The sequence below is a fragment of the Chanos chanos genome, chromosome 12 (assembly GCF_902362185.1).
Source record: "Chanos chanos chromosome 12, fChaCha1.1, whole genome shotgun sequence".
Lineage (NCBI taxonomy): Eukaryota > Metazoa > Chordata > Actinopteri > Gonorynchiformes > Chanidae > Chanos > Chanos chanos.
Window position 1 is genome coordinate 17095135 of NC_044506.1, and position 23849 is coordinate 17118983.

A 23849-nucleotide genomic window follows, 5' to 3' on the forward strand; every position below is an offset into this window, starting at 1 on the left:
AAACCATTTACAGTTGCTGTTTACTAAAGACTCACAGGGATCACAGGGATAAGCGGTTATTACTTTATCAGTGAATGACAAACAAGAATATAATGTCACCTTAGATTGTGGTTGGGTTTTATTTTCAGTTCATGTGGTCTGTGATACCTTTGGGCACAATTAACAACAACAACAAAAACAGCCTGAAAAATGTCTGGTTTAAACATTGTAAAAGTTGAACTGGATCCCTGCTTGTAAACCATAATTTGACAAATTTACAAGTTCTCTTACTCCTACATACAAGCTTTCACTCTATCAAAGTAGTACATCAGAAACCATGTAGAAGGTTTTCCAGAAACTGTAGTTTTCATTTACATAGACTTCTTATACATGATTTAAAATACAACAATACCAAACATGAATCCTCCTAAAATAAATGCCCTTTCATTTTACTTTAAATAAAATAAAATATAACTCGCATAACTCCTCAACTACCTCTACTGCATGCATGTAATTATATTAAGTTTCTTGCTCAGCTCTGAAAAACTTTTTTTCAATCAAAGAGATTATAAGAGATTATATACATTTCAAGTATGGTGCATAATGTCGTAATGCAGCCACCAATAGAATATGTCCTGAAAAAGGTATTAAAGAACAGGAAGATGGTTAAGATGACAAAGATCTTAAAAATAATAATAAAAATGCTATTACTAAAAATAATACTAATACCAATACTAATGAAAAAGTGCACACATTTAAAAATTTCCCTGACATAGTGTGGTTTGATTGAGTATATATATATATATATATATATATATATATATATATATACACACACACACACACACACACACACATGTATATAATGTATGTCTATATATCTGTAGGAATACTGTAAAGAGAGATTTTTCATTATTATGTCACATATATCCAGGTCAATATTAAGGAACATTAAAAACTCCCTTGTGACTGTAGAATAAGATAAAAATAATGAGGTACTGCAAGTATTATAAAAGCTATAAAAACATTTTGTTCCAGAGACACCAACATATGAACTCACAGTCCATTTTATTAGAAACACCTACCTTGGACCTCCACTCACTGGCCACTTAATGACGTATACCAACCTTGTAGGTATACCATTTATGTGTGCTGTTGCAGACTGTAGCCCATCTGTTGCCATGCACAATTACTCCAGTTATCACGGTCAGTTTCGGACCACGTGGTCCCTCTCAGTCCAGATATCATTTGGGTGGCAGACCATTTTTGACAAAGCTGTGACACTGACATGCTGGTGTCATAGCAGTGGGTGTCATGCTGGTACAAGTGCATCAGGCATAGCAGCGTTTTTTTTTTAAATGAAAACACACGTCACTGTCACTGGATTCAGAGTGGTCTGCTTCCCTAAAATATCCAACCAATGGCAATCCAGTGGTCAAAAACTAGTCATTGATGAAGGGCTAGAGGATGGCTTACACAAACCATGCATGGCAATAGATAGACTTCAGTGTGCAACTGTACAAATATGTAGTGTAGCTATAAGGTAGGTATACGTCATTAAGTGGGTGAAATAGTCACATTAAGATGGGGCATAGTCTCTAACTGTAAATCAACAAGTTGTATCTAGAAGGTCGGTGTTTCTAACAAAAGTGGCTAGTGGTTGCAGATAAAGACATAGAGGACAACAAGAATTAAGGTCAGTTCACAACCAAAAGTTCCAGTGTGGCCCAATCACAAATTGGTTGCCGGGTGCCGACATCAGAACTCTAACAGGACTAAATGACTAACATAGGTCAGCTGGTGCAAGTGTTGAGCATTTACTGCTCAACCATCAAGTCAAAACCAAATTCTGATCAAATCAAAACACTGATATACAGTTATCATAACAATAAACAAGACATTCTAACAGAAAAAAAAGGCATTTCACTGGTTTCAATCTCCCTGAATTCCCTGACCACTCCCTGAAAAGTGGTCAAAACATTTAAAATTTTAAAAGAGTCTTCCTGGAGCAGTTCCACCTCTTCCAGTTGGCGTATAGACCCCTGTTAGCTACATACTGAACCTTCCCTGTCCCTGTCTGCCTCCTCCTCCTCCTCCGTCATCGCCCAGCTCTGGACCTTCCCACTGCCGAAAAACGTGAAGAAGAGAGCTCCGAAAGCGCTCAGTCCCGCGGACAAGCAGAACACTTTCCTCCACCCAGCCAGAGAGTGCTGTTACAGGGCATCAAGAAAAATGTTATAAAACTTGTAAATATTGTATCAAAAATACACAAAAATAGCAGATGCAAGGTTGAATGAAAGAAGCTGAATATAAATACACATATATATATATATATATGTCTACTTTAATTTTGTAAGAGTGCAAGATGTGTACAGTCAGATTTGACTGGGTGACACAATGGAGTGATGAGCGAGCTTACATCTTTAGCAAGCTGGCCCACTACTATGGGTGCCAAAACTCCAGGAATGGTCCCAAAAGTGTTTGTGATCCCCTGAAGCATACCTACATACCTTGGAGGAGAAGTGAGAAGAAGGCTGTAGAAATGCGACCCAGTAATGTGAGGTAATCAACAAAGAGATAGACGCATGGTGTGGAGGACCATAAGGGTCCTAAAGAGGTGATGTGAAAGCATGCAATTAAACACTGTGGATACCGAGGAAAAAGTGAGAAATGGGAATTCACAGATAGATGTACACAGATAGACTATGCAACAGAAAGGCAGGCAGAGAGCAGGTTTAGGGAGAGTACCGTGGAGCAATGTCGATTTGGTTCATGTAGACGCCAGCTGCACTTAGGCCACCGATGGTAGTAGAGAGTGTGAGAAAGGTGACAGCCAGCACCTCACTGCACCCTGAGAAACCCAAGGCAGCAAGAAACGCAGCTGAGAGGAATAGACCTGGGGGAAAAAACACATACATGAGATTTTGGATTTGCCAGTAGACACTGTGACGCTCATTTGACCTATAACCTCACACTGAATTGTGTTAAGCATTAAAAATACTGAGAATTCACAGGAGGGCACATATTTGTGTTAGCTTTGTGCTTGGTACTGGCCTAGGGGACACATTTGCTGTGTTGTGGTTTTATGGATTGGAAGTGAAAGACACAGATGTGAGACATGACTGACCTGCAAAAGTGAAGATCTTCCTGACAGCGGCGACGCTCAGTAGCTCCCTCTCCAGGAGGTTGTCTGCCAGTGCACCACCCAACAAAGAGAACAACCAGCCACCCAGGTAGGGTACAGCAGAGAGGAATGAGTTCTACCAGCAGAGAGAGAGAGACACACACACACACACACACACACACACACACACAAACAAACAAACAAATAAATAAAACAAGTGGAAAAACAGGGGCAAAAAGGAAACAAGATAGCATGCTCTTGTCTCAAGGATTATGTGACATGCTATTACAATATCATTAGGTTACACAGTTATATCAGTTTTCCTCTTTATGTATCAGGTTCATGAACTGTAGCTGATATACTGCAATAAGCAATAGTCCATAACATGTGTCCACCTCAACAGTCGTGTAAGCCAACCACAAAGCCATTACCATTACTGTTAGGTTAAGTGTACTCTGCAGATTTCCATTTCTTTTACAGTGTGATTCACACCATGTGACCACTCACCTGCCGTATGTCAAAGTGGAGCACCGTGTCCATGTATGTAGGACCTGAGGTCAGTAATGTATAATAAGCCCAGTTGGCACACATCTGAGAGATGATGATTGCCCAGAGAGGCAGAGAGAATGCCATGGACACAATAGGCACTGCCCACCCATGTGATCCACCCTGGATAACAGAGCGCCAACGAGAAGGCTTTAGTGTGCTGTGAGTTGACATTTGTTATTAAAAAAAAAAAAAAATTCCAGTTAAGTACAGGATCACACAATAGAATCTGCCAACAGCATGTACAGGTACTGGTCATCAGAGACATGATGACAGACGACTGCTGGCCAGTGGAACTGTCAGTCCCAGATGGAAGGTGCACCTCTGTGAAATGTGAAATGACGCTTTACATGGGTATTTTCCCATGATACCATCTTCTGTTAGCTGAGCACTGTCTATGCTATCCCAGTACTGGTAAAGAAGGAGACAGAGCTCTAACTACATTATCCCAGCACTGGTAAAAAATTGTGCTGTAGGTCACTACCAGTACTAGTACACCACTGGTTACATGTTTTAAGTAAATGTCTGGGAGAAAGTGAACAATATTTCATTCCTACTGCTATTTTGAGTCTGTGAACTACATTTGTGATATAAATATACTATGAATTAAGTGGATATTTATTGGAAGCTGGAATATGGTTCAGTGTCTGAAATAATGTATTCTTGTAAGTTATTGTATGTGCAGTGCAAATTATACACGCTCTACAAAAATTGTGTATACAACTGTATAGTCTGTTTACTTTTATATTTTTACAGTACAGCACATTTTTTACACTATATTAATGTAACTGACGGTAAAGATGAACTCTGTTCCATTCTGTGATGCCACTCATCCAACTAGTAATAAAAATAAGGTTGTAAAACACGACCGTACGCGGTCAGCCGAACGGGGGAAAGCCCCAGTCACAATATTGGTTTGAAAAAGAGTTGAAGAGAATGAGGCACTTTCCCTTATCAGCTCAAAAGTAATCATCTTACCTGTGAACCTATAGAGTTGATGATGTAATCTTTTTCACGCGTGCTTATACTTGAATGAGTGCGAGGATCATCTGAAACGAAGAGGAACCAAAACAATGCCCAGAGACAACCTGCGCCCCCTGGTGGTGAGAAATGAAACAAAAGAAAATTTACAAAGGAATTTCTGAAATGTGGAATTCCTAAAACAAGGAAAGTAGAGAAGAAATGCCCCACCTGGAATGTACCTGAAATATGCCATCGACATGCAAGATGTAACTATAACTCTACATTAAAGCAAAATTTCAAAACTAACCTCTAAACTAAACTGAACTAACTAAATTCTACCTGTTCCTTCATTTAAACAAGAGACAAATACAAATATATCTAAAAAGATATTTAACGTGTGACTCTCAGCAAAATTCGGTCAATTTGCCTTGTGATGAGGTTCTCTCTCTGACTTCATAGGAAAGAAAAGATGAAAAGATGCTGAGAGAAAACAGACGTTAAGTCCAGGTTTTGGAAAATTGAAGTAAAAGAATGCTCTGATGCACTGGCATTTAAATGATTGCACGGTCACTCTTTGGCTGTCTCCCCTAGTTTGAAACATTTATCACTGTAGAAATGTGCTCAGGGCAAGTAAGACAGAGCCCATCAGTATTAAGGAATTTTTCTACTTAAAATCTCACTGCCTTTGGTTACAGAATGCTGACTGCTCTGACATTTCTCCAATCCATATTATACTAATACACACACACACACACACACACACAAATATATATATATGTAAAATAAAAGTATGATAATGAATAATGATTGCAGACGAGAGCATGTGATTTCTTACCACAGCAGTAGAAGACCGCTGGCCAGCCCCAACTATGACAAATAAAACCTGTGAGTGGAAATGCCACAAAGGCCCCAAAATTGCCTCCCGCCCCTGAGAAGGTCATGAGACGAGCCCTCTCTAATGGAGGGGCCCAGCGTCCCCACATGGCAGCCATGGCAGGAAATGTCACCCCCTGAAAACACACACATACACACCCACAAACATACATGATTCATTACGTTTTATCATCAGATAGCAACCATTACATTACATTGGTAAAAGTAAAAAAAAAAAAGAAAACAGAAATTGTACACTCAGTGAAATGTTTAAATCAAATCTTTCAGTTCCACTACTGTGATGCTGGAGTGTTCTCTCACTTCTCCAAAACCTTCCAGCGCTCGCAAAGCAAACAACCATTTGGCTCCGAGCTGGGCAGCCAAAGGGGTTAGCAAGGTGAGTACTGCTGTTCCAAGCACACCACCACCCAGAAAGATACGTCCCCCAAAGTGACCAGACAGGTATCCTCCTGGGACCTGGGTGAAAAGGTATCCAAAAAAGAAAGCACCCAGCAACATCCCTTGTGTCTGAGGGCTCCAGTCATATTGTGGATTCTGTATGAGGAGTAAAAGACACAGACAGAGATATGGAGAGGGAGGTATTTAAGAAGGAAGAAAGTGGATGGTGGAGAAGTATAGGGGGAATAACGGGGAGAAATAATTTTAACAGGAAGTTGAGAGAGAGAGAGAGAGAGAGAGAGAGAGAAAACAAGTGTAAATTTGCTGACGTGTACTTAAAGAGAGTGTATCTGTATGACTGAGTGTGGTTGTGAGGAGAAGACAGTGTCCTCACCCCATCATCTTGTTCTTGACTACTGTTGTCAAAGTTATGGGCGTGCACTGGACACTCTGTTCCTACACTGCTGTTACTGATTGGTTTGACACTAGTTCCATTGACCATGGCTACCATGGCAACGCTGAGGTTGACACGTAGACCATAGACCACAGCGAAACCCAAGAACATCAGAGTGGCCAGATTATAGCGTACAGAGCAGCATATGGGGGGCACTGTTACACATACAGAACCACAGTCACAACATTTCCGTAACTTCACAGAAGGAACTGAGAATCTTAAAATAACTACACGATGATAACTTAAGTGTTAAGACATGTGCTACAAATATTCTTTTTTTGACATGACGATAAGGGTATTTCATAACATAGGGATAATTATGACGGGTACCAGAGGACAAGCAAGTCCAAAGGTTTCCTGTTTTAACTTCATCACTTCAGTAGAGCACATGTTGGTTATTAACGGAACATTTAAATTACATGGAATGTTCCAGATGAAACAGATTACATAAAATGAGGTGACAAGCTAGTTATGAATGAAACTGATTTATTCTCAGCAATTCAAAAAACAAACCCAAGTTTTCTTCTCCGTGTTTTTTGAGCAGTGGTGTAGTTTCTTCTGCCTCATCCTCCACAGCAGAGTTAATAGAATAAGTATTTTGTACCGCCATGACAGCTAGTTAAGACGAACAAGTGTCCAGAGTCCCTTAAGATTACTGAACCATGGTGTCTACACAGTCTGCAAGAAAAACGAAATCTCATTACGATAAGATTATTGATCGACCGCAGAGACTTCCATATCAGATACAGCAGTCAAAAATATGTTTCTTTTTGTCTGATACTGATTGAACTATGCACTTTGAAAAGTCCGAAATCCCTTCAGACAATACTCACCCACTTAGCAGAACAGTTTTCAAAGCAGCATGGAAGAGGCCAGTGATTGTTCAGAGTGACTCAGAGTAACTGCTGAGTTTGGCTGTCGACATCCGTTTTCACCCCAAGTGGTGGAAATAAAAAAGAAAAAGAAAAAAAAAGTCAGTGGTGAAGTCAGTGAAATCAGGTGAAGTCAGTTCCACTTCTCCATTGGAGCCATGACAATGGTTGCTTTTTTTTAACAATAAAAACCAGTCACTCTTTAAGTGCGGTTTCACAGAATGATGAAAAACTGGTAATGATTACATGAGTAACAATTCTTATTGTTATAAAAACCGTCTTAACCGACCAGAAAAGAAAAGGCACAGTCTTGGGACTGGTCCAGGAGACTTGTGACAACATTCTGTTGTTCAGATGTGGCTACTGTGTTTCTGCTGACCGCAGTCAAATGAAAGGCACCGGTTCAAAAAAGCGCTGCCAAGTAACTCTGTCTGGAGTTTTTCAGTAAACACACACACGTGATATTGTGTAAAGATGCACAATGTCATCCGACAGACACACTAACTAGTGTGACAAGTTCAGGTATGACAAATGAGGTTAATGAACACCACCCACGTCAGAACATAACTTTTAACAAAATCCACTTCTCCATATTATCAGAAAGTACGCCTCTATAACTCATCCGCTAAACATTTAAAAATGTACGTTTGAAGTATTTTTCTACGGCATATTAGAATAGCTCGTACAATATCACGTTGATGGCTCTCTTTTCTGTGACATGATTATTGTATTTTTGATCGTTACGGCTTAATAAGGAACATTACACATCTTACCACATAGCCTAAGATGCTGGGATGACACATCTTTGAAAACATCCATTGATTATGCTGAAAAAGATTCGTACATGTGAGATCTCTTGGCTGGTGATGGGAACGAGTTCGTCTTCTTTGTTTAACAATCTTCCATTTTAAGATCGTTAAACAAAGTGTTCATCATTCAGCTACTCATTACCAGTAAGAACAACATTGACTAAAGTGACCTAACAAAACATAAGAACGCGAAGTCCTGTTTTACCGTCAACGGTTGTCACGTGACTTAAGCTGCTCAGTTGATGGTACGATCTGCATTATACTGGATAGACTAACAGCAGGATCGTCTGGCTTGAGAACACAAGCAATGTGTATATGAATCGAATGTCTGCAGTGCCTACCAAAATTTGACAAAAGTTGCTGTTGTCATATGATCAGTAAAGGAACGAGTTCATTGTTGCAGTAAGTGACGTCTATAGACATATTATGTATCTACAACTTTGATAAGAGTTGTGTTCATGACGATAATGAATTTGTTTTAGTCTGAGGTGTATTTAATATGTGGCAAGTTTCATTCAGACCTGTTTTGTTAAATTGTTTCTCTAGCCTTGCTTAAATAGGTCACTTGTAGAAGAGTTGGTACGTCGCTTTTCATGCAACCCATTTAGATACAGGGTAATTACCTTAAGGCAAGCAGAAAGGGGAAAGGGGGCTACGGGGAACATTTTATCGCAGCTAATAAGACCAGACAATTCATTACTGGGTTACTGGAACAGATCTAGTCATATCAGTAGGAGCCCACTGTAGGCCTATATTTCAATGAGTGAGCACGACGGGTGTCCTCTGGAGTAGATTACACCACTTTACCAGAGAACTTTAGGCGAGACTGACGCAAAAAAAAAAAAAAAAGAAAGAAAGAAAAAGAAACAGTTCAAAGGGAGAACAGGAAAAACTTTACTGAACGTCAGATTCCAGAAACACGCTTCATGACCAGTGTGATATTCAGCAGGTTCTTCGAGAGCGATTCCCAAACGGTAGGCTCCCTCATTATTGAGCAGTATTAATGCATGGTTAGACACATAACCCTGTGATAACGGTGTTAATGCGTAAACCAGAAAACGTTTTGTGTTCTGTCGATATGGTTTATCAGTAGTTGGCCAAACATGTCTTTTATTGTGACTAAACCAGAAATCTATACAGAAACAGCAAGAACTTGCTGAACTCAGGAGACCTGTGCAGAGAATTTATTGTTGCCTCCGACAATAACCAAATACTACCCTCAGTTAGACTACTCCAGTACAGTCTCCTCCTAGGCACAGTTTGTTTCTCTCTTCAAACCCCTTACAGAGCTCTGTTCCAAAGAGATGTCGTTTAAATCTGATCTCATTGACATCGCTTTGTTGTTGATGTTGAATGGAAGAAGGCATGCCTTATGCCTAATCAGTAACAAAGTGGGGAAAAAATGTCATCTAAATTTATTCATCAATTCTATCGGGATAAAAACTATCTCAAAAAACTTAGGAATAACCTCGACATAAGCAGTGCATTTTGTTGTATTCATTTATTTTTGTGCTGCCCATTTTTCGACCCTTGTGGCAAAACCTTTGCTAGTGAGGACATTGTTTAACATGTTGCTTTTTTGTGGAAACATGTATTGTTTGGTCCCTTAAAGATATGGGTACTCCTGCGTGTATGATAAGTATGATCATTTTAATGGCAATATCCCCCCCCCCCCCCCCCCCCCCCTCCCCCGTTTTATTGTTTTTAGATAGGAGCTCCTATTTAGATCAAACATATTGATTCAGTCTGGTCCTCCTTAAAACAAAAAAACATTTGAAACTGTAAAACCTCCACTTTCTTTACAAGAAAATCACATGTAACTGTATTTTGTCCTAACGTAAGATATGTACATCTCTTCATTTGTATGTACTTTGTTCTGTAATTATAGTATTTCAGTTACAAAAAAAATCGCATGTCTCGCATGTATCCCGACCTTTCCAAGCCAGTAGACGGCAGCACTGCACTTTTCACTTGTCCCGCTGAAACAAACGGCCATTAAGTCTTAAAGAGGAAGAAAGTCTAGGCATCAGCCAGAAATATGGTAATGCAACCACAACACTTTCGAATATCGAAACTGTCAAATTTTGTCTGGGCTGGGACAAAACCTTGTGCAGCTCACCAAAAAAATTACACTTATTAAATATGCATGGTTCTTTCGGTTGGAGACTCAGTTTATATCACGTGAACCCCACAGTTCCTCCTTAGATGTCACATGATTGTTTTTAATTCGCTTCCTTGTGAAATTGGTGAACTCAAATTAAATATTGCCATTTGTCTCTTGAGGTGCAAAGATGACCATCGAAGCATCCTTACGTCTCTTCCTCGGGGCTAGTTCTTTGCTATTTCTTCTCGGCTCGGTTCGAGGATCCAATGGCTCTCTTCCTCTGATTCTGTGGCATGGAATGGGTGAGAACATAGCCAATAAAAACTTATTCTTTATCTAGCACACGCCAGATACGGAGATGAATTGCGCACGTAAATGCAACATTCACATAAATTTGATATCATTCGCATTTAAGCTTAAAACACGATTAATGGAGTACGTATGGTCTTGCTCATTCGCCGGTGACACTGCAAGTCACGGTCTTTCGAATGTGATGAAGTAACCATCTCCGTAGACAGATTGCACACTTACTTCCCAGTTTATCGGTCATTTTTATACTTCTTTGTAGGGGACAACTGTTGTAACCCATTGAGTATGGGTGCAATAAAGAAGATGATCGAGGAAGAAGTGTCAGGAATCTATGTCTTGTCGCTCATGGTTGGCAAATCTCCCATTCAGGTACTGCTTGCAGTCTTAATTTGAATGTGGATTACCCCACTTATGCTTATAGCTTGTAAAGAGACTGAAATGATTTGCACCCCTACATTTAACCAGTCTTTATAATGCAGTCATATGAATTGCTTTCCAGGACACAGAGAACGGGTTCTTCATGGATGTGAATGAGCAGGTCTCCTTTGTGTGTCATCAGCTGTCACAGGACCCGAAACTGAAGGGCGGTTACAATGCAATGGGTTTTTCTCAAGGAGGCCAGTTCCTGTGAGTTGTGCTTTATAAAAACAAGGGGTAAAGTCAGTCTGTTTTGTAATGATAGGAAAAGGGAAATTAGGCTTTCATGTCTGCTCTACCCACCAGACGCGCCGTGGCCCAGCGGTGTCCAAATCCTCCAATGAAGAACCTGATCTCAATAGGTGGACAACATCAAGGTACTGCATCACTGAGCTTGATGGATACTGTCTGTGGTTAACGGGTGTTTTAGTAATGACATACCATGAGGAAAAAAAGAGCCAGATACAACACAAGATAAAGGGAGTGCAAAATTTCAAGCACTTTCTCCAAAAAAAAAAAAACAAGCTATTGGGTGTGGCAAAGCAAACTGCCAAAGCAACCTGTTCGGCAAGGTCAAGCTTTTGAACCGTTTAATAGAATGAGGGATAGAGGGCAGTCCACAGTGTTTGGATATGGGTTGTGTGTTTTTGACTGAAAAATCAGTGCTTGTATAGAATATAGCTCACTTTAACATCTACCTATGAGTTGTTCAGTGTCTGACCACACTGTATGCTCTCTCCCTGTAGAGTTATGTTCCTTTTGCAAGGGGGTCATTTGTCCTGTAACTGAATGGCAGCTCACACACACACACACACACACACATACGTGTTCTCTTACTGTCTGGTTTAAAAAAAAAACATTTACTTTTGCAATAAATTTCATGTTCCTCATGAAATGGTGTTCCTTATTTGCTGGTCTGTTTTACAGGAGTGTATGGTCTCCCGCGCTGCCCAGGTGAGAGTTCTCATATCTGTGACTGGATACGTAAGAAACTGAACACTGAAGCCTACTCGGATTTTGTGCAGAAACAGTGAGTGTGTGGATATAGATCCGTGTGTGTGTGTCTGCATATGAGTGTGTGTGAAAATCCCACATTTCCTACCTGTTCTAATCAAATGCATTGTATTTGTCCTAAGCCTCGTGCAGGCGCAATATTGGCATGACCCCCTTAATGATGACTTGTACAAGAAACACAGCCTCTTCCTTGCTGATATCAACCAAGAGAGGGTAAGTCAACTTGACTTAGATGAATCAACAGTGTATTTTGTGTCTGTGTTGTCCTGTCTGTACTCTGCAGAGGGAATTGAACTGTCTCTTCGTATTCTATAGGGGGTGAATGAGACCTATAAGAAGAACCTCATGTCACTTGAAAAGTTTGTCATGGTCAAGTTTCTGCAGGACAGTGTGGTGGATCCAGTAGTCTCAGAGGTATGGGCACTGTACCAGGGCTGCAGATGACATTTCTCGCACTTTCAGTTCATCATGACTAACCTGGTTCTCTCTCGTAGTGGTTTGGATATCTGAAACCTGGTCAAGCTAAGGAAACGGAAACCCTACAGGAGAGCGCTTTGTATAAAGAGGTGAATCCTTCTATAGCGTAGGATGACACACACGCAGTGTGATTTCTTTTGACTAAATCATCCTTTATGTTTTCTAATTATGATAAAACAACCAATAAGCTAGAAGAATCAGTGTTGGTGTTAGTGAAATATATCTTTGTGATGAGCTTTTGTTAACACTGATTTGTATTTTGAAACAATGTTATTTATTTTAGATTTGTGTGGAGAGCGTACAGACCTTTAATTTTATGTTCTTTACACGCCGTCTCATCACTGTACCATGTCTTTTATCCAGGATCGTCTGGGTTTGGCTGAAATGGACAAGGCGGGGAAGCTTGTGTTCTTAGCCACCGAGGGAGATCACCTGCAGTTCAGCAGGGAGTGGTTTAATGCCAAAATACTGCCATACATTCGCTGAGCACAGCTGCCTGCGGAAGAAGCGCTCAAAACAGCACTGCTCCGCCCATATGCCCTTCTTTGATTGCACATCCACAGACCCGCTGCACTGGGCTCAAGTGATCCTCGGAACTTTGACAAGATTCCAGTTCTTGGCATCATTTAAAAAAAAAAAAAAAACTGATTGTGTTTCTGTGGGCAGAAACAAGTAACAGAATTTAATGCTTCGTGATCTACCTTGTTTTAAATGGGTTTTTTTTAGTTTCTCATTGTGCTGATCTTTTCTTAGTGAAATAAATAACACATAAAATCTTACTAACCTTAAGATCACTTAATTAATTTTCTCAGGTGTTTGTTGTTCCATGAGTTTGTTAGTACACGTGTTTTTTTAATGTTCTGTGTAAACCCAATCATTGCTTGTTCTAGCTGGATTTTAAAATAAAACAAAAATAAAAAAAATGACTGTATTCATAAAACTGATGCATTTTTTTAAAATGCAGGATTTGTTTTACAGTTTTAGAATTAGAATTCAAAAAAAGATAAGAATCATTTGATGAATGCCTTCAAATGAAAAGGTTGCTGCTGATTGAACACAGAATGCATTAGAATTAAGTGATGAAACAACTGGGTAATACAGTGATTTTATCTTCCATTCTGTGTCTGTTTTTTTTCATCAGTTCTTTCATCACAGTAGCCTTCGCAATTACAAACAGACAAAAGTAAACTGGTTTCTGAATTTCTTATAGCGTATAATTGCTCACCTTTAACCAAACCCAAACCCGTGAACAGCCAGTGTCTCAACCGTATCTCACCTACGAACCCAAAGCAGAGATTTAGACGAGGCCAAACATATTTATTGCAACAATTTTAATGACGTTTTTCGTCCTGCACTAATGAGTAGAATCTGAGATCTCCATGAAATAGCAAAAGAGTTAAAATGAGACAAATGTTACAAAACAAATGCCACTTCACGGCCTCAGTGCTATGAGACAAACAAAAAAAAGAACAGAAAAGATAGGTTACTGAGGTGGGAGGTTTGAAAAGAAGGGGGCAGAAGAGACAGACGATGGGGGTGAAGGCGGGGTCTGATTAGCAAAAGAAATGTATACAGACATCGTTACAGCAGAAACTCAGTTTAATTAGAACGAGGCAGCTCGGGAACAATGCCATCAATAATCAACAAATTATTTATCAATCTCGTTTTTTTTTCCCCGTCTGCCTCCTAATCCAGTTTGTGCCAAACCTCAGGGGTGTACTGATGCATCTCTCTCTCTCTCTATTGTCTCTGATTTATACCAGTTCATTTAACTCCCATGTTATAATTGCCATCAGCAATGGAATGTTTATTTAAGAAGCTACAGGACAGGTCTGGTGCGTTGTGAGATTACACGAGAAGAAAAACAAGAATGAAAAAAAAAACCGTTTGGTTTATATTTCAAACAATCTATTTTCTTATACATCATTTGTGTCTCAGTGTTATGATAGAAAAGACAACAGTGATCCTGCACATTACTCGTCATTTCCTCTAATTGGTCCACTGATGTGGGTGATGACACAGATCTTTGTTATAATTATCCCTAAGAACATTAAGAACATCAAAGTTATCCATGTCGGAAGTGATAGCATCGATGTCTGAGGAGTGGGGGAAGGTCATAGATGTGCTTCAGGGCTGAATTGCATATATGGAACAGAAACCACTTTGGCAACCCCCCCCCCAAATACTTGCCCCCTGACCAAGTAAACAAAAAGTAAAATAAAAGGAATGTAATCTAAACAAGGGTAATGAATTAGACCATAGCTTGATTGGAAGAGGAGTCAAACCAAAAAAAAGACAAATTATGATAAAGCTTTGCTTCCTCGTGTTGGCCACTCTTTAACATTTATTTTCTTTGCATGGCTGGAATGCTTCATAAACATTCATACAATAGCATAAACCTAAACTTTGTGGTTGGCATATGGTTCAGCTTTTTTCTTTTAACCAAATGGGATGGAAAAGGCTTCTCCCTGCTATTGGCTGAGGGATTGCTCTACATAAAGCAAGCAGTCCCCCCTCCATTGGCTGAAGATGCAGTGGCTGCTTTGATTGGCTGACAGGGAGTGTTGGCATCTCAGTCTACATTGTGGTTGGCTGGCTGGTTGGTTGGTTGGTCAGTCAGGTAGGTAGGTAGGTAGGCATTTGTGAAGGGGGGGGGGGGGGGGCGGCTTCTCAATAGTGGTCCCTCTATCCAGCAATTTCAGTTGCTGTGGTAACCAGCTTACGACCATCCCATACAGTCTTGAACTGTTCGGGAACTGGAATCTCGGTCTGTGGAACACAGGAGAAGTCAGCACTGAATGTGACGCTGATTTTATGACATAAACTGATTGACTCTACATCTGTTAAGACTTACATAGTCTCCATCTTTGCCAGGCACCAGTACGTTCATCTCTGAGCTCTTCGCGCTAACGATCTCACAGCTCAGAGAACCCTCGCTGAGGTACACGTGACAGCCGTCCGTCTTGTTGATGGAGATGGTAGGCACCTTACCAGTAACCTGCATAGACAAGAGGAAGGTCAAATGCATTGTGACTGAGAGAATATTACATATGATGCCAACAATCCGCACGTATAATGACAAGACCGTCAACAAGCTAGGAAAAATCTTAACGTGGCACAGTTTCCCTACCTGAATCTTCACGTCCTTGCAGTTGATCACTTCTACGATACCCACGACATCGTCGAAGACGAGACCCATTTTCTTACAGTTGTCTGCGGGTAGCAGATCGACAACACAAAATTAAAACAAATCCAACCGCAGTAAACCTCCTTCCTCTACTGGAATCCAAGGCCAGTGGTTTTACCATACAAAGGGGGTGTAAGACATCCTCACCTACAGTGATGGAGTTGAGCTTTCCCTTGACCTGTAGAGTGCTGTTGCTGCACTTGTAGGCGTAAACCACCTGCTTCAGCTCTGTGTCACTGATCACAAGGTTCTGTACGCCTTCGTGGTTCTCCTGTTGACGTAAAAACAAACGCGACAAATGAACTGACGGACAGAGCAGAACTGAATGATCCGGCCTGAATGCGCTGGATGCTTTACTTAGGCTGCGGGTCTGCTGACAACACGACTGTCAGGAAGGGAACAAAAAGCGTTGATCCTCAAGAGACTCGGTGATGCCGAGAAAAAAGAAAAAAAAAAAAAAAAAAGAGAGATTTCTCACTCACCACTTTCCACTTCTTGCCATCCAGCTCCAGGACGGGGGGCAGCTTACGGGCAGGGGCTGCTGCGGTTGCAGGCTGTTTGGGAGAGGAGAAAGGCTTTGGTCCAGTGTGAGCGGGACCTCCCTGGCTCCTGAGTCCTGGGTTCTTATGAGTCTTCTCCTTGTCTGATACATGTCTCAAACCTGAGCACAGTGGAGGAAAGAAATAATTATTACATTACTTGTACTGAAAATCTGCCAATTTCCGTGAAGACGTTTGACTTGATTTGTCCGAATCCAGTGGAAAGAGAATAAAGTGCGTTGTCTTTGGTCTTGAGGTGTTAATCATGTTTCATCAAATGTAGTCATCCAAAAGGACTGCACGTGCTCAGCACTATGTGACTCAGAATTTTGGATGGTTTAACTTCACTCTCAATACCAAAAAGAAACATATACTGGATGTAGGTAGCATTTGCTCAAAGTATGTTTTGATATGAGTAATTCGTGGTCTAGAAATACAAGCTGTCATATAGACTGCAGAGAATATTACTAGAAACTGAAGCCCGTACCCTTGGTGATGTCGGCGCCCTTGTTGATGGAGGCAAACAGGGCGCCGCGACCATCTGGACCAGAGACTCCACCAGAGGACGACTGCCCCAGGTCCATGGGAGGCGGTGGAGGGCCTGGGGGTGGAGGAGCTCTGCCACCAGGGGCGCTGGGGGGCGCAGAAGAAGCAGAGGCCACAGGACCCTTCAACGGACACACAAAGAAAAACAACTTTTGTTTGAGATGGACGAGGACGGGGGGGGGGGGGGGCGGCTGACTGAAAGGTGTAAGGTCATTTGTGAATCGGACTCACGGTCTTGCTCCAAGACAGGCCAGTTGTGTGGTGCTGCTTGATGTAGTTTTGCAGCTCAGTCCAGATAGACAAATAGGCCTTGACCCAGTCCACATGTGTTTTGTCCCTGTGGGGAAAAGTACATTGGACAGGCGAATGTCAAGTTTCCGAAACAGTCCAGTGGGCAAAGGCAGAAAAATAGACAGCAGGAAGAAGAGGAAGATGAGCAAGATTAACGGCACGTGTGTTTACAGATTCTGTAGGGGCAAAAAAAGGAAACTTCCACAGACACAAAAATAGACTGGGGTTCAGTCAAAGCTGCGAAGGCTTACTTGTCCTTGTAATCCTTCAGGACGCGATTTGTGTAGAACATGGCAGCATCCTGCATCTCTTTCACATAGGGACCTGGTTTGGGTGCCTAACAGAGGGGAAAAAAAAAAACAAAAAACACCACCTTATTTTATTTTGTTGCATAACTCATAAGATTCAAGAGATTGCTGACCTAGCCATTCATGTAACGTTCAACATGCCACATTTTTTTGTTCAGAGAAGGTTTTAGAGGAAGACTTTATTTTTCCGCTGGACAAATGTCTGTGACTAAACAACCTGTAGGATCTCAGACAATGTCTTCAAAAAAAAAAAAAAAAAGACCTGTGCCAACATTTCAAAAACTGACTAAACAAAAACACTGACCCCCTTTGTCATTACTACACATTGTAAAATTGAGGGGGAAAAAAATCTGGTTAAAGAATGCTGCCTCACAGTTAGGGGTATTCACAGAATGAAGGGGTTGTTTGTCTCCCAACAATTACAGCTGGTTTTAACAACTGACACCCCCCCCAACCCACACAGACACACACACAAGACTGGCAGTGCCAAGTCACTCCTCCTCACCACGGCAAGCCAGCCCAGGGCGGGAACACTCTCGCTGATGGCAGACAGGTGGTTGAAGAGGGGAGAGGAGCGGTTCTGCTCACGGAACGTCTGCACCTGCTCAATCACCTTGGAGACAGGTGCCAGCAGAGATTTCATGGCATCCTGCAGAGAATGTTCCAGAGAGGTGTTAAAGCAATAAGAGTATGTGATTGTGGCAGGTACTCTGAATCTTCTCAATTTAACATCTTTCGTGACTATGGTTTCATCAGAGCAATAACCGCGTCATCTAGGACTGCCGGCGTACAGACACTCACATCAGAGGGCTTCTGGGAGCTAGAGGCTGTGACCAACAGCTGTCTCTGACAGGAGAAACCTTGTTTCATCATTTCCGCCTGTGTTAGGAAACCATAAAAGGTGGGGGGGAAAAAAAGTCATTTGAAGAGAATTCAAAGAGTTTTGTAATTAGAGGACTGATTACTGTGGTCTCAGTGGATGGACACGTACGTGCTTCTGGACATCTCCTCCTATCTTCTGGCTAAGGGCTATGTACTGAGCCACGGGCCCAGCGATGAGCTCATCATAAGCCTCCACATAGGCAGACACAACTGCAACATAAACATAGTGTTATACACACGACCACACTGGACATAAAGATGGTGTTATAAACATGACCACACTGGACATAAAGATGGTGTTATAAACATGACCACACTGGACATAAAGATAGTGCTATAAACATGAACACACTGGACATAACCATAGTGTTATAAACATAACCACACTGGACATAAAGATGGTGTTATAAACATGACCACATTGGTCATAAACATAGTGTTATAAACATAACCACACTGGACATAAACATAGTGTTAGGGGGAGTGGCCTCATGATAGACAGATCAACATGACAAAACAGGTTAAAAATGAAGAAACTACGTAAGGATAAAAAAGGATGTGGGGGCAGGCAACAAACAGTTTTAGCTTCAGCTGCGTTCAAAGCGCCTTACGCCCCAGCGAGAGATTTAAACTGGAGTCATTACCTCCTGAGCCACCGGACGAGCCGCCCCCACCGGACATGGCCTCCAGACGCCCGACTGCCACCTCCAGGCGCTGCACCAGACCTGCCAGCTCTGCCATGCCTGTCAGAAAGAGGCACAGGTTAACTGCCGGTGCTCGCACCAGTGCACAATGAATTTTCAAATAAAAGGAGCCCGGTAAACCCAAAAATACTAACTGTAACATTTTCATCGCAAACTCTGATCTTTGTTTAGCACAGCCTTAAACTGTGACAAACCACAGAATCTGCGAGGCAGTTGTTTAAAAAAAGAAACAAAGAGGTCAAAATAAATGCTTAAGGCAAAAACGTGTGTTCATCTGTCAACAGGAAGAACCATGGAAGAGCAAACAACATAACACTGTATTTGTGGAATTTGGCAGATTTGAGTGGTTGGAAAAGTAAACATGTCCTGACATGTTAGAAAACTATGCTATGCATCCCGCATCATTTCATTCCTACAAAAGTAAAAATGAACCTCTGTCGATACGTCGACAGAAAACCTGAATTTATCCAAGAAGACAATGATTTCCAGTAAGCAGGCCTGCAAAAACCTTCAAAAGAGCTATGAGGAAGCAGGCTTTGTGTTAATTATGCAAGAAGCCCTTTCAAAAGCACATTCACAGTTTCCTGAAACACTCACTCGCGCACTCAAACTCACACAGTCTTTAGGTTGGCATTACGTAAGTGAAACCCGACACCACTGTGTTGTGTAGGACTGACTCACAGGCTCTTTCACCTGAATGATTGCCTTTGTGGAAAAACACAGGTATCCATTCCATGCACTGATGACTCGTCCTTAATGAGAATCTGACCCTTTCCCTAAGGAAAACTCACGCTCAATCAGTTACAACACTTAACGCAATTATAGGCTGCTTTTCTCCTTCTCCTGCTGCCCCAGAAGGAACGGCATTGTCTTTTGTTAGATACAGGAAAACAGATAATCGGTGGCTGAACCAAATGAATAATAATATAGAAATCAATGCAATATCATATCATATGCAGTATGCATATTCTGTAAATTGTAACAATGGTGTCAGAGTTTTCTTTGATGAATAATGGACAAAAGGGGATTATGGCTTACAAATCATTAAGTTATCCAAAGTGATGTTGATCACTAGTGTCTGCGTCCATTTTTTTTTTTTTTTAAACATTTGATCAGCAAAGGAGAAGAAAAATATGATGATGCTAGGTGTCTTCAGATGACATTTTTATTGAGAAAAACTACTTTGGGTGGTTCACCTGGATTATCATTCATATGCAAACACAAATGAATTCAGAGCATCTCTGGAAGCAGTCTGGGTTGAGTTTATTTTAAGTGTCTAGTGTGGTTCTCTTTATACACACAGTGTAAACACAAAGCTCTCCTGATCTGCTTTCTTTTGCACTGACATCACCTTTTTCGTGTTAAGAATTGAAGTGGATCAGCAACAGATTTGAGTCTTTTGAATATAAAGCACACGGTGTTCTTTTCCTACTTTTCACCTCTTTCTCGTCTCAGAGTTATTTTCGTTTCAAGAGAATCTCATGAGGAAAAACATTTTTGTTTCCAATGATTTGAGGCAGTCAAACTCAATGCAAAGTTATTCACTCTGCTATTGATTAAACACCTGGAGATCAGTAACGACTGGTTTGTAGAAGTCATCCTATTCAAACAAGGATACGCAAATAAGTTTGGGCACCTAATTTAAAGCTACCTCTTGTTCACTTTTGTAGGTCTCACTGAGCTAGGAGGATGCAGCCCGAGCAATACGGCAGATGCCCTCTTTAAACTAAATCAGAGCTCTACCGTCACGTTACTGATGTGTATTCAAACCACACTGATTTGACACACGTTGGCACTGATACAAACACAGCAGAGACAGGGAACACTGATGGACAGGGAGCAGGCTACGGTCCAGTATGTAGGGGCGTCACTGCATAGCACTGCGGTTTGAAAAAGCCAGCACAAACTGCGCTTCTGAACATCAAGTAATCTTTGTGCAGTAAAACGCTAAACAGATATTGATATGTTAACTGGAGTTAAGGACAAATCTGGATTAAAGAAAACTGGTGGGTTAGAAACAATGGCCTAAATGTACTGATTACGACTGTTTACACACAGAACATTATACACATCGTCCCAAGGGTAAAATTATGGGAGAAATAGGGTATGCGATACTTCACCGATAGCAGTGGGCTACGAGTGAGAGCGTCAGTCAGGCAGAATAAGGGAGAGCGCACAGTATGTTAAGCATTCCGGACAAAAACAGGTCATTTATGATCTACTACTGGGAGAAGTAGGCCAAACCGTTCCTGGACTGAACGCATGTGAACGTAAAGGGCGCAACATTTATAAAGACTACACACGGCGTTAAAGCACACTTTAAAGAGACATTAATCGGTGCAGTGAACTTGCCAAGGAGAGAGCCACAAGCCAAAGAAAATAGCATGGAACACTGCCTCCATACAATCATTATCTTTAAGATATTTAAATGACAGACCATCATCTTGACAATGTAACTTGGAGGCGTGCAAACAAAAGACCTACACAACCACACAACAGAGCTCTCGTTCACTTTTTTTTTTTTTTTTAAAAAAAACGCTGAGAGAAACAGAATGCGGCGAAACGCTTCCTTTATCTGAAGCCATTTCCTGTACTTTCTTGCACGGCTCCCTCCCTGCCAGCACTAGGCAATTTCTTAGTCTGCAAAATGAAGAACTTTGCAGCCGTCGAGCATGTATGGCTAACCATAGCTCGACTTTCTTGCGAACAAGTGTGGTTTGAACACTGAAAATGCAGCCTTAATATGAAGGGCGAACGTGTCAGTCCTTATGATAACGAAATACTTCACTAGCTTTCCAGCGCTCCCCTATTCAGATGTCATGATTTAGCTAAGCTAGCCGACAAGCTGCCGCTGTCAGAATCGGTACACTCCAGCAAAACGGCTCGTTTTACCAATGCATGAGCTATATAAAGTTCTCATGAGAGATAAGCTATATTTTCTCAGATGGTTAAAATGAGACTTACCTTTACTCTCTGGAAAGTGTTGAATTAAGTCTGTGCAATCCTTTTTGAACAGTGGGTGTGGGTATGTTGATTCTCGGTTCCGTCTGTCTAGTCTTCCTGAATGAGTGTTGAAGCTCCCATCTGTCACTGCGCGCCGTTTCCGCCCTTACTCGACCAACCATTCCTTTTCCTTATAAGGCCAGGGGAAAGAAAGAACGATAAAGTGCAAGAAAGGGTGAAGCAGGAAGAGGGGGAGACTGATGCAAAAGTCCATACTCATATTAGCTATCAGGAAAAAGCAGCTGCCCTCGATTCCTGACAAATGAAATATACACTTTACACAGCAGAAGCATGTCTGTATGTATATTATAGTTTCGCATTTTGTCCATTATCCCCCATCATGACGCCTCTGTACCTCGGGGAATATCGAGGTCATTGCAAAATTCAGTATCAGGAGACAGCATTGCCTAAACTTAGCTTGACTTGTTGTTCAGCTGCCAACAATCTGTGAAAATATTTAACTGAATGCATTTCTGTAACCCACAAGTACAATTAAACGCTAAATTTATCATAATAGTTTGTGCGCAAAAGCATTGCAACCTCATAAACTCAACATCTGAATTTGATCGTTCCTTTTAACTGAGATGGCTCGTGAAGCAGCCACAGATGACGTTCCATCTGCCAAAGATGTTACACACCATACAGTCTAAGTGCTTTCTCATTTGAATGCTTGCGTGGTCATGTCCCACATCCTACCTCAAGACATCTCAGAAGCTGAGAGCACCCTGGGGTGTATGTCCGTGACCAACTCTGCCTTCAGTCTGGAGGAATTAGGTGGTGTAAATCCCACAATCTCATTACAACTGGAGAATTGACAGCAACCAGGTTCCCCCCATTTGTTGAGACCAGGCTATATTAAAGTAGACAGGAGCCCTGACAGTGTAATACCTGAGGCATGGATGTTAGTGTGGGGGACCAAAGGGGGAAAAAACAGCTTTGGTAATGTAAAGTTTATGGATTTATGGCTCCTCTCCTGTACTCTTAAACAAATTTTTAAATAGTCAGATGTGGCGCAGTGTCTTGATATAACTGACATTAAATGCTGCTTTCAGGTGTGTAGGCAAAAGTATTTAAAACATGGTACAACAGGGTAAAACATGACTGAAACAACACTGTATGCATTTTATGGTTGTCATACTTTCCTCAAAAAAAAAAAGGAAAAGAGGAAGAGTCAAACTGAAACATATATAATTTTAATTTACAGATAATCCAGTTGTATCCAATGCTGTCACATAATAGAGGGAATCCTTCACTTCCAAACAAAAGCAGTAAAACAAAACATTCAAATTAAAATCTAAACAGAGTCCCTTCATTTTGCTGCTATCTACCCTCCTACTGAACTCCATTTCCCATAGTTCCTCCAACCACTGCTGTGGAGGGATGTTGCATAACTTTACTTTGGATTAGGTTCTCTCAAAAGATACCTTGGTTACTTTTGACTACATCTTGGTGCACAGACAATCACTGTGAGACCTTATACTTCAGTCATGACAGGTACACATGTCCATGAAGGTCTGGGGAGGGGGGGGGGTGGTGCTGGAAAATGGAATAACCCAATCTGTCCAATGTTTGGACTGAGGAGCAACCTTAAACTGACCCATGAGCATGAGTTTCCCTCAGTGAACAACCAGTTGGAACAGAACACACAGGCAGACAAACAAGGGTTGTGTGTCGCACAAAACAAAGTGCATCATGTTCAAATGATTGGGTAAAACAAACAAATTTTAAAACAGACAAGACATACAGTGGTCATCCCATTCAAGCCATCTGTGTCTGAGGTGAGTGGCAAGCTAGCTTCTCTCTCACCGGGTACGTCCATTCCACAGGAGGCAAACCCGAGCGCGAGGGCTTAAGCCGATATGAGGTTTCCGTATATTATCCAGTGAACTTTCCAGTGTGTGAGTCATGGCTCTAAAAAAAACACAACAGCTTCATTTTCCCTTTCATTTAAACATTCACACTGCTCTCTTACTAACACGGCTAGCAGCTTCAGACTTTACTAATTTTTTGCTGGTGATTGAGGTGACGAATGGACAAGCAAACCCAGTT

General features: G+C 41.3%; 3 protein-coding genes across 5 annotated transcripts; 1 reads left to right on the forward strand and 2 right to left on the reverse strand.

Annotated features, from left to right (window-relative positions):
- Positions 1-1325: 1325 nt before the first annotated feature.
- On the reverse strand, positions 1326-8025 carry si:ch1073-513e17.1 (sialin). The gene is made up of 12 exons (XM_030788917.1): positions 7984-8025; positions 7172-7253; positions 6852-7016; positions 6279-6493; positions 5807-6040; positions 5448-5622; positions 4628-4746; positions 3611-3772; positions 3107-3239; positions 2728-2875; positions 2399-2489; positions 1326-2189 (listed from the first exon to the last, which is right to left on the reverse strand). The coding sequence occupies exons 3-12, from the start codon at positions 6946-6948 to the stop codon at positions 2025-2027; spliced, it is 1539 nt and encodes a 512-aa protein (XP_030644777.1). The 5' UTR covers positions 6949-7016; positions 7172-7253; positions 7984-8025; the 3' UTR covers positions 1326-2024.
- Positions 8026-8393: 368 nt separating this feature from the next.
- Positions 8394-13255, forward strand: ppt1 (palmitoyl-protein thioesterase 1 (ceroid-lipofuscinosis, neuronal 1, infantile)). 3 transcript variants are annotated; one of them, XM_030788919.1, is made up of 10 exons: positions 8394-8421; positions 10303-10425; positions 10692-10801; positions 10932-11059; positions 11156-11226; positions 11777-11879; positions 11986-12076; positions 12179-12277; positions 12358-12429; positions 12704-13255. In XM_030788919.1, the coding sequence occupies exons 2-10, from the start codon at positions 10311-10313 to the stop codon at positions 12824-12826; spliced, it is 912 nt and encodes a 303-aa protein (XP_030644779.1). In that variant the 5' UTR covers positions 8394-8421; positions 10303-10310; the 3' UTR covers positions 12827-13255. The 3 variants fall into 3 exon arrangements, with proteins under 3 accessions (XP_030644779.1, XP_030644778.1, XP_030644780.1); XM_030788918.1 differs by lacking the exon at positions 8394-8421 and adding an exon at positions 10022-10060; XM_030788920.1 differs by lacking the exons at positions 8394-8421; positions 12358-12429 and having other exon boundaries at positions 10224-10425.
- Positions 13256-13921: 666 nt separating this feature from the next.
- cap1 (CAP, adenylate cyclase-associated protein 1 (yeast)) lies at positions 13922-21835 on the reverse strand. Its single transcript, XM_030789298.1, has 13 exons — positions 21762-21835; positions 18738-18836; positions 18203-18303; positions 18013-18090; positions 17717-17860; positions 17155-17240; positions 16844-16949; positions 16554-16734; positions 16010-16188; positions 15675-15798; positions 15471-15553; positions 15195-15338; positions 13922-15109 (listed from the first exon to the last, which is right to left on the reverse strand). Exons 2-13 carry the CDS (start codon positions 18832-18834, stop codon positions 15026-15028), a joined length of 1407 nt encoding a protein of 468 aa, XP_030645158.1. The 5' UTR covers positions 18835-18836; positions 21762-21835; the 3' UTR covers positions 13922-15025.
- Between the last annotated feature and the right edge of the window lie 2014 nt (positions 21836-23849).

Excerpts from the sequence above, each read along its gene's own strand:
- cap1 (XM_030789298.1), bottom strand. The coding sequence starts at position 18,834 with ATGGCAGAGCTGGCAGGTCTGGTGCAGCGCCTGGAGGTGGCAGTCGGG. Across the intron at positions 17,861-18,012 it reads GCTCCCAGAAGCCCTCTGAT|GATGCCATGAAATCTCTGCT; the intron begins GTGAGTGTCTGT and ends CATTCTCTGCAG. Across the intron at positions 16,735-16,843 it reads GCCTGTCTTGGAGCAAGACC|GGTCCTGTGGCCTCTGCTTC; the intron begins GTGAGTCCGATT and ends TGTCCGTTGAAG.
- ppt1 (XM_030788919.1), top strand. The coding sequence starts at position 10,311 with ATGACCATCGAAGCATCCTTACGTCTCTTCCTCGGGGCTAGTTCTTTG. Across the intron at positions 11,060-11,155 it reads TCTCAAGGAGGCCAGTTCCT|ACGCGCCGTGGCCCAGCGGT; the intron begins GTGAGTTGTGCT and ends TCTACCCACCAG. Across the intron at positions 12,278-12,357 it reads TGGATCCAGTAGTCTCAGAG|TGGTTTGGATATCTGAAACC; the intron begins GTATGGGCACTG and ends TCTCTCTCGTAG.
- si:ch1073-513e17.1 (XM_030788917.1), bottom strand. The coding sequence starts at position 6,948 with ATGGCGGTACAAAATACTTATTCTATTAACTCTGCTGTGGAGGATGAG. Across the intron at positions 6,041-6,278 it reads GTCAAGAACAAGATGATGGG|AATCCACAATATGACTGGAG; the intron begins GTGAGGACACTG and ends CTCCTCATACAG. Across the intron at positions 4,747-5,447 it reads AGCGGTCTTCTACTGCTGTG|GGGGCGCAGGTTGTCTCTGG; the intron begins GTAAGAAATCAC and ends TCTCACCACCAG.